This window comes from Buceros rhinoceros, unplaced genomic scaffold, assembly GCF_000710305.1.
Source record: "Buceros rhinoceros silvestris isolate BGI_N320 unplaced genomic scaffold, ASM71030v1 scaffold13450, whole genome shotgun sequence".
NCBI lineage: Eukaryota > Metazoa > Chordata > Aves > Bucerotiformes > Bucerotidae > Buceros > Buceros rhinoceros.
Window position 1 is genome coordinate 2,307 of NW_010389096.1, and position 10,035 is coordinate 12,341.

Consider the following 10,035-nt stretch of genomic DNA (forward strand, 5'->3'; position numbering starts at 1 on the left):
CAGCAGCTGGGAGAGAAGAGTAAGAATGTGCAAAACAACTGTGCAGTCACTAAGACCAGTGAAGAAGCCGTGGCTGGAGGAATACTCTTTCCTGACAGCTGACCTACTTTATCAAGTTTCTGAACTCGTATAGCTTATCCCTTCTTCCTCGGATATTTCTATCTCCTTGGTGATGTCAGACCAGCCATGGCGTAGCCATACTTTAATGCAGGCATGAAAACCTTTGGTAATAGCGGAGAGAAAGTAACAGGGAACAGGACTGAGTAGCTGGCAAGAAGACCATCCAAAAACATCCATAGATGTTTCTAAGGAGGGGAAGGAAGAACTGAAGTTTTTAACGCTTTTCTCTCATCCATGACCATGACAATTACTGAGAAGAAATTGCAGCCAGGTCACAGCAAGACAGTGAATTGCATTTTTGGAATTTAAAAACATATTCACCTCTCTGCAGCACTGCAGACCTTTGCTTTTTGCAGTCTTGCATAGGATTTCATCACTGAAGTAGCTAACCCCAAACGATCTGGAAAACATTTCAAGCACATGAACACAAGCCATTGCATGACACTCTGTTCCCAGGGTTCACAAAACAAAGTTTCAATGATTTTTATTAAAGAAAATTTCCGCTAATCTTCAACATTAATCGACATGTTTTTTCTTCTACAGCATTTTTGAGCAATGGTTAAGAAGACACAGGCCCATGCTAGAAGTTTACCCAGCAGCCAATGCACCCATTGGGCACAACCGAGAAAATTATATGGTGCCCTTCATCCCCCTTTACAGAAATGGAGAATTTTTTAAATCCTCAAGAGAGCTGGGGTATGACTACGAGTATCTGCAGGAACCAGGTAATGTTTCTCTTTTGAGTAAAAGTCAAATTTGTTCCCAATTACCTGGAATATGTCTGTAAAATGAGAAGGCAATTAAAAATCCTTCTAGTCTAGATTTTTCCCTAAATACAGTCCCAAATTGTACCTGCTTGTTTTCACATTTAGGGTCTGATGCAGAGTCAACACGATACCATAAGAAAAGTTCCAACCAAAAATCAGTTGCTCACATCAATGCCGTCTATCTTAGCCCATTAAGAGCAGAATCTGACTCAAACAATCAGCTCATGATCAGAACTGGGGAGAAAAATTGCTGTATTTTGAGTTTGCTGTTTGCCCAGCTCAGCCGTTACAGTTCAACATATGAGGGAACCAGTGGGATTTTCCAAGTTCTGGACATGGTTTAAGTGAAGACAGATGCAAAGCTCTCTTTCTGGTTTACAAATGTAATCTGATCTCTTAAATAACTCAAGTAAAATTCAGTACCAGAGGCCAACACAAGTCCTGTGCAGCACCTAAAACAGTGATCCATTGACTTTGTCCTTGCCCTATGGTTATTTATACAGAAGGCAACGAAATCCTTCATAATGCTCATTTCACTTCATCAAATTAATTTCACACTGTTCAGTGATGCGTTTGGCTTGCATTGCTGTTCAGAGGTAGTTTTGACTTGAGTCTCTTGGCCATCTTCAGGCACAGGGAGCTCAGAGGTCCGTAGGACTGTAGCTGCTGAGGAACCTCAGGTACGCCAGCACTCATGTTCAGAGTAGCGGACCTCACAGTTCCACCGGAGTAGTACAGGTTACCTTATTGTCCAACAGAACTGTTAACTTCTGTTAAAAATACAATGTTGCCTGGAACTGAGGATTGCTCAGATACTTTGGCTCAATCCTTTATAAAACTGGGCCCTCGGAATGATCAGATACATTTCTTACATTCTACACTGCCAAAAGCTACCTGGGATCTGAGATGCAGTTATTCTTGCACATCAATGGCAGGTTGTGGTAACAGGTAATAACAGGTATGTCATTGGGCACATTTGCTTTTTCTGTTCAGGGCAGAAACCTTTCTGCGAAGGCAGATCTTCAAAGGCAATAAAGAGCCAAAAGTCCAATAACCACATAGCAAAAGCACCAGGGGCATTTTAGCAATGTTAGCATTCTCATAGCTTGCTTTTTGTCTTTATGAAAACAATATCAATTTTCAGGGCATCCCTGTTTTTCTGGCAGAGCTCACTTTCTAATGGGGAAGTACAGTTTCTGCATACTCGATAAACTGTCCAATCAGGCATTTAGCTTGTTTGTTCACTTCTCAAGTAAAATCTAGCTTGATTCACAGTCACAGAGAAAATGCATTTTGGCTATTTTATGTGTAATGAAGGGAATCTGCAACTCTCCTGTATAATTCTTAAGGCTGTTTTAGAACTACAATCCAGAGATAGAAGTCACTATTTCTCCTAACATGCCACAAACAATTTGGTCAACCCCAAATATTCAGACAGAGAATAATCTATTATATGCCTCAAATACAATCATCTCAGAATTATTATTTTTGCCTTTTTATTCACGTTGCCATAATTTCATTCCTGATTAAGACCAGAAATACTTATACATCTTTTTGATTAAAGCTTCCAGTTTCCTAGAACCACATTATTCCTAAACGGTATCACTAAAAAAGTGCCAAACACAATGATTTTCAGAAATACCAAGTTCTGATTTGGTATTGCAAAAGGAAGCAAATGGTAAACTATTTACCATTAACAATTCACTTCGGTTGCCTTCTGATATCCTCCCTTTTCCCAGGGGAGAACACACTCCTCAGAAAAATGGAATTCTTATTAAATTCTGCCCATTTTCTTAACGCAGAAGTAAGGAAAGCAGTTTCTTCATTATTTTGAAAGATCAACAAGAAGAGTGAAATTCAAACTTGTTTGGAAAGCTGAAGTAATACTCAGATGTTGATCAACCCCTTGTTAATCTCAATGAGAAAAAAGGAGCTATTTCTTATCCAAAGGGAAAAACTGGTTACAAATGGAAAATGGCTGGAATTTCAAAATGCAGAAACAGACTTTTCTCAATACTCTATGTTTAAACCCAGACTTTTCTCCAGATGGGAATGCTGGATGCTCTATGGAGGAACATAGAGGAAAACAGGAACTTCTTGGTAGAGGAGCTGAAGCAAGGAAGCCTGCTGACCTTCCCTGAAAGCTCCTGCGTATTCAAGGGAGACAAGAAAGCCTGTTACTGGCAGCCAGGAGTTACTAGATAAATAGGCAAAAGTTACAAAGGAAAATAAAAAAGCACAACAGTGAAGATCTAGGTGGTCAAGAAGAGGCAGCTCTTCTGCGGATCTTCCAAATGGAGAGGAAGAGGAAAGGCAGAGAGAGAGGAAGAGGACAGAGTAAGGGACACAAGCCAGGTCTTGTTTGCTTTTAGAGGCAATAGCTGGAGAAAAGCATCAAGGGAAGTAGTTCTGAGTTACAGCATCAGCAACTTGGTAGACATGAAGCAGGACTACACAGAACATGATGCGGCTGGTTACAAAAAATAAAATTTGGAAAGAATCCAATGACAAAATGGCACTTTAATGCTAAATTATGTTGTCGCTGTTCCCCAGAGGAAAAGCTGATACCTGCATCCCAGCTTTCCACTGTAACAGCAATCAATGTGTGACAGTATGTGGTTATTTTAATTGCAGCTTCATTTATTTTTCTACATATGACAGCCCTGAAGCAGAAGCGGTCACAAACAGTGTGCGCAGAAATCCATCCCTCAGGAATCAAATACATGTGCCAGAGTCTGATTACTGGGGAGCTGATCTGAGCAGAAACCAGAGCAGACATCCAGCTTTCATTAACATGCGAACCGTGAACTGTAAAACTGCCACAACCCGGACAGCTTACTGAAAACTAACATTTGTTAGCATCAATAAAAAAGATTTAGAAGACTAATGGCACCACCTAGCAATAGCTGTCAAAACAATTTTCTATGGCAAGAGCTATTCCAAGCACTTACATTTCAGGGGCAGAACTAAGTCTTTTCTACTTTTTGTTTCTTCTAGATATAGGAACAGATAAATCTGTGGACACAGCCTTGACTTTTCCCCAGAAAATCTCCCTTTCTCAATGGGAACAATTTGACCCCTACGTGTGTGGTCAGTTGTTTCACTTTTTTTTTTTTCCCTTGAAAAGTGGGCAATTATAACCCAATTATAACCCCAGGAATTTAACCATCAGTTGCAATACTTGGACACCTTAACTAAGGAGCTTTGACACTCAGGGCAAAGCAAGAGCATTACGGTTACAATTGAGAAGGCCAGGTTGCTCGCGGACGTGTTGCAGGAGGAGAGCTCAGATCCAGAGCCTGACTGCAGCTCATCTCTTTTTCTGGCTCTTTAGCAATTTGGTTGCAAAATCACTTCAGGTGACAGCTGGCAAATATGGTACCTCCAGGAAGGGATCTGCTGAGTCTTCTGTCTCAGGAGCACACACTGTTGGCCATAACTTAAAAGGGCGATACTATGCGTGAATCCACAAGATAGTGTCACGCACAATAAAACGTGGACAGTATCCACAGTTTAAAAAAAGAAAATAAATGTGGTAATAGGTGAGAAATGTTGTCTTGGAAAGTGGTTTACATTTATGAGTTAAATAAAAGATGAGAAAAGAGCATTTTCATCCCTGGATTTTCTTCAGGCAGAAATAAGGAGATGTAGATCAAGGTTAATTAAAAGAGAAGACAACCAAAGAAAAAAATATATCACTTAGAAGGAAGAATATGAGCAGATATTTTGACAATGTAATGACGCTTTATAGAGGAACAGAAGTACGGGTTTTAAAAATTGGCTTGGTTTTGTTTTGTTTTTCTTTTTCCTGGCAGCCATTCAGAGGTAGGAAGCTACTTTTTGGTGAGTTATTAACACCATAGTTGCATATAGTGTGGTGATATCACCAGATTTCCCCTCTTTTTTTGAGAAAATTATAGAAGCAAACTCTGAAAGAGCAGTTCTGAAGTGTAAGTGTTAATGAGGTGTCAAACAAAAAGTAAATGGTATTGCTGTATGAATACACCCAGGAATATTTGATTTTTCTCATCTCCATACTCTGAAGTAATCGATTCTTTCCACTAATCCGCTCTGTGGATGTGCCATTATTGTCAGTGAGTGGTCAGCACTACAGAGCAACGTTACTCTGCAGGAGTAACAGGCAGAGAAAACTCTAATGAACCGCAGCACTGAAAAATGAGTTACAGTTGTCAGCTGTGCAGAAATGGTCTGATTCTCACTGTTTCTAGAGACAGCCACATGGTGAAAAGTGGATCATAGTTTCCTGGGTTACCCACCTTGGGCTGAAGGTAGAACTTAAAAGAGAACAACTTGAATTTATACCAATAGATACTGTAGTTCTACCATAAACAACCCACTACCACCCATTACACGGCATGTCTTGAAGTCCAAAGGTCGGGGACTATGCCTGACAGTTTTCTGCAGACTTTCTTTCATTGTTGTCAGAAGACAACATTACAAAAGACTTTCTAAGCTGCAATAATGAGGTGCTGATGAAGATTTTGTGAGCTGCGAACTTTTCATCACTGCAGACAAGTGATTCTGCCTTAAGACAAGCTGAGGGACAACAGCTTATCCTCCCAGTGTTGGCTGTGGTAGTCTCACTGGTATTTCCTTTGACTCCCCAGAGGGACACAATCAGTGAACCACGCACACACAAGAAATGTCAGAAACAAAATCCTTGCTCACCAGGATAAGAAAAAATTTGCAAATATGATCTAAAAAGAAAGATATGTTTGTGCTTCCTCAAGGTTTGCTTTAAAAGCTAAAGTCCATTAACTACCCATTAACTACCCACGTTAGAATCAGAAAAGTATGCCAAACAGAATAGCAAGACTGCAGACATATCAGTGGAGAAATGTCAGAAACAAAATCCTTGCTCACCAGGATAAGAAAAAATTTGCAAATACGATCTAAAAAGATATGTTTGTGCTTCCTCAAGGTTTGCTTTAAAAGCTAAAGTCCATTAACTACCCATTAACTACCCACGTTAGAATCAGAAAAGTATGCCAAACAGAATAGCAAGACTGCAGACATATCAGTGGAACATATGGCAATACATAAATGGTAGAAAATTTGTTTATTTCTTGTCTGGCCAGAGTTTTCATTTCTAATTTGCAAAATTAACCCTGGAAAGAATTTGACATCCTGTACTTTACATAGAGGAAATATTTAAAAACACAAAATATTGTTTCAAAAAAATTTTGAATATTAAGGAGTTTTTTCATCCTTGGGATCAATTACATCAATAATGTAGTTTGATATTGCCACAAAAGAAAAATCCCAGGATGCCCAGTAAGTTGTCCATAACAAATTTCTTTGTCAATCATCATGGAAAGTCTACATTATTTCCCTAAGTTTAGGAGACACACATTGTTTCACCTTAAAATTACACTATGTATTTTCCTACCCTCTCAATGACATTCAGCAACCCACACAAAATGGACTGGCTTGTATTTTGAAATTACATTTAAAAAGATTGATCTGGTATATTAAGAGTAAGAAATGATCTGTTGCTGTTACCTACAGTTAACACTCTCTTTGAGAATAAAGAGTGTGTCAAGAGTTGAATGCTAAGACCATGGCTGAGGGTAATCACTACTATTTTCCCATCAGAAAGAGCCTGATGAGGATATATTGTTGGTATTAGTCACTAATAGGAGGGTAGATGTCAAACACCAGATCCACCTGGCTTCCTCTTGCTTCATCATGAACCTATTGACTAAAAGGGCAGTTTTATTTGATATTCGTGGCAGCTTCCAGGAAGGATTATCATTTAACTCTAAACACTGATACGAAAGAATGGAATTGTCATTGGCTGATGTCTCCCACAGAGCAGCTATGTGTCCTCCCCTCCTGTCCCCTCCACTCCTACTACTTTTCCCAGGTAGTCATCAGCAATCACAGCTGCAGCACCCTTGGGCCTTGCATAGTAAAAGATTAAAGAATTGTAGTAATGGAATACTTGAAAACCAAGTTTTCATGATTTTAGCTGGGCATTCACTCTGCTCATACGTTTACTGTTGTGTTAGAGTCACAGATTACAGATTATAGGGTGTCCTGGGGTTCTCCATCCTCTGGCACCCGAGAGTTGCCATGGTAACTTCATGATAGCACTACTAAACACCTTTTGTGTAGCAAAAAAGAAACAGGCAGTAGATGCCAGGAGATGGCTTTTGGCTTTGGGCTCTGAAAGCAAAAGAAGAGCATGTTTGGCTGATTATCACGATATTAAAAAAATAGATTAATCTCTTCTGAAAGGGCCACAAAACGTGACATTTCATCATCTCAAAACGTTATGTTTTGCTGGGAAGAAGATGTATCAGACCTCCAAATAATACTGATGGAGAGGAGAGTTCAAGGACAAAGTACAAATTAAAACATAGCTTAGAAACCTTCACATCCCAGATAAATTCTGGGATGAAGGAGGAGAACTTTGTGATAAATCTCTTTATACATAACACTAAACCAGTATCAAGTTCCTGTTATGTATCAATTTTCTTTTATCCTATGCATACTCCAGTTTAAATAGCCAGATTGTTTCTAATTTAGACGTGTGAAATATCAACATTGAAGTGTTGAGCTAAAAAACATTAGAGTTACAAGGTCAGGTGCACAGAGTTAAGAAATGGCAGCACTGAAGATGTCTGTATAGCCATAATTCACTCTCCACCTCTACATGTATGCATGATCCTTAATTGCACATTTTTTCCCAGACCCCGCAGCATAGACAGCATTCATTAAGAACCAAATGTTCAGTTCTTTTTACTTTTGATTTTCGTTGTTCTCAGTTAAGCAGCGTGTAGCCTAATGTGTGACCTATTGAACACTTCTAAAATGCTATCCTGAAGATGTTTCCTCGAACAATTTTCTTTGGTGCCGATCACTATAGCAGCTGTGTCCTGCAGAAATATTATGAGTAATTTATATTCACAATGCAAGGATTCGGTGAATGGAACTGTTCTCATTTGACAGATGTGAAATGAAGGATTAAAGAGATAATGTACTTCATACCCAGAGTTTTGTGGAGTTCACGCTGAAACATCAGGAACCTGGTTCATTTTTTAGTTCTTAGCATTACACAGCATTTATATGTCTAAGGAGGCCAGAAGCAGAAGGCTGAACATGCAGACTTTTGCAAACACAATCTCAGAATATAAAGTTGGATTAACTTGAGAACAAGGACCAGAGTTACAGCAACCAACAATCTTCAAAATGAAGCTGAGTTGCAAGGACAAACTACATTCAGACCAAACTCAGTCTAAACTGGAATTACATCTTGGAAAGGGATTCTGCCATCAGGTGCTAAGGCTAGTTTTACCTTAAACGTGCTGCAAACCAAAAACATCTTTTCAGAGCACAGTGCACATAACAGTATACACTCAAAAGCAACATGATCCAAGAAGATATACAGGATTACTTTTCTGGGCACCAGTGAAAACACAAGACATTTAGAACCTTTTGGGGGGTATATCACACTAAATGTGTTTGAATACAACTAAATCAGTCCAGATCATGAACATTATCCAAAAATTAACCACCCTAAGGAGTCCCAGAGAAGTTGCCTAGAGAGGCACATTTTTTTCCCCCTAGCATCTAGTAATTACAGCTAATAATAGTAATTACAGCTAGTAATTGGGTGATGCAGATTCCAAATTCTCCATGGCCCAAAGAAAACGATATTCCCATTTCTCAAATTCAAGCCAACAGGTTGTAAGGGCATTGTGAAGAGGTCACTTTCCAATTTCTATCATGAAGTGAAAGCCCTGTATGACAGGATTTTTGTGACTTATAAAGACATAGTGAGAACAACAGAAACACAGAGACACACATTCATTACCACAAAGCAAGAAAACAGCCCTGGATTCACCAAAGAAAGAGGGCTCCAACACTTTAAGGATTTCTTGTGAGTTAGCCTACTGCCTCTCCCCACGCAAAAACTATCAAATGAAACAAACAGGTTACAGGTTCACAATCAGTGAAAGAATTTTATTTTCTTATTTTCTTTTCCCCCAACATGTAAGTTAAGGCAAGGATCTCCTTGCTGCAAGAATTTAAGAGAAAAGTTCAAAGAGAGCTAGAAAAACTGATGGAAGGGGAGAAAAAAAGGTTCCAATAACTATTATATACAATGACACCACATCCAGGTCAGGAAATCCCTGAGCTGCAAGTTGTTGGAGGATGGGTAAGTATTTTGTGAAAGGATAATAGTAAGTTTGACCTGTTCTTAAACTCTTCCTAGTGCTCTACTTCAGTTCTTGTTGCCAAGAGGATGCTGAGCTAGCAGGGCCTTTGGTCATACTGTATCAAACTTCTTGGGTTATAGTTTTACAGTTTTGACAAAACCACAAAGAGCACTGTTCCAGTCTTTAGTATGAAGATTGAGAAATACACTATAAGGACTGAACAGATTTGTTTAAAATTAATTGTGACCTTCAGGAAATTTCTACCGATGAAGTTTCTTCCTGCAGCTTTCCAGTATTATCCATTATACAACCTTTATAAACTGACAGCACAATGCATCATGTAAAAGGACCATTTTTTTTCCTGTTTTTTCCAGAACTTGATTCTTTCCAGGATTTTTTAATACCCTACCTTGAGCAAGCCCGTCAGATCTGGGCTTGGTTGGTTGGAGCAGCTGTGACTGGAGGAATAGTTACTGCTGTGCTCATAGGGCTCATTCTGGCCTGCCAGAAGAAAAGAAGAGGAACTTCTTCAGAGATACAACCCTTGCTCATAGAAACTGAAGATTACAACAACGTATCTTATCAGTCAAATTTCTAGAGGCCTCCAGTAACTCGGTGATGTTACTGAGATGGTAATCAAGCATGCAGTGATTGATTCGTGTTTACAAATGCCTTGGTGAGGTGTGCTGCATAAACAGGCGGGGCAGTCTTCCTCCTCATGCCTCTTGTAACCTCCAGTGTTGTAGTATCTTGTCAGATCCACTTCTACACTCCCAGATCCAACATAAATTACTACACCACCCAAAGAACACCATGTATTTCCTATGCTTGATTAAATAATGCTCCTATGAAACCAGACTGGCTCCTGTGTTGGTGGCTTTAACGTATAATTCTCTGCTATTTTCCCTTTTACAACCCTAGGATCCCATCCCGCAGCCTAATCCGTATGATTGATGCATGGG

At 39.4% G+C, this 10,035-nt stretch overlaps 1 protein-coding gene across 1 annotated transcript; it reads left to right on the forward strand.

The window, feature by feature from the left end:
* Positions 1-663: 663 nt before the first annotated feature.
* On the forward strand, positions 664-9,671 carry LOC104490593 (tyrosinase-like; the record flags this gene model as incomplete). Its single annotated transcript, XM_010132900.1, has 2 exons — positions 664-845; positions 9,448-9,671. Coding segments are annotated over 2 exons (406 nt in total), but the record flags the coding sequence as incomplete, so codon positions are not given.
* Positions 9,672-10,035: the final 364 nt, after the last annotated feature.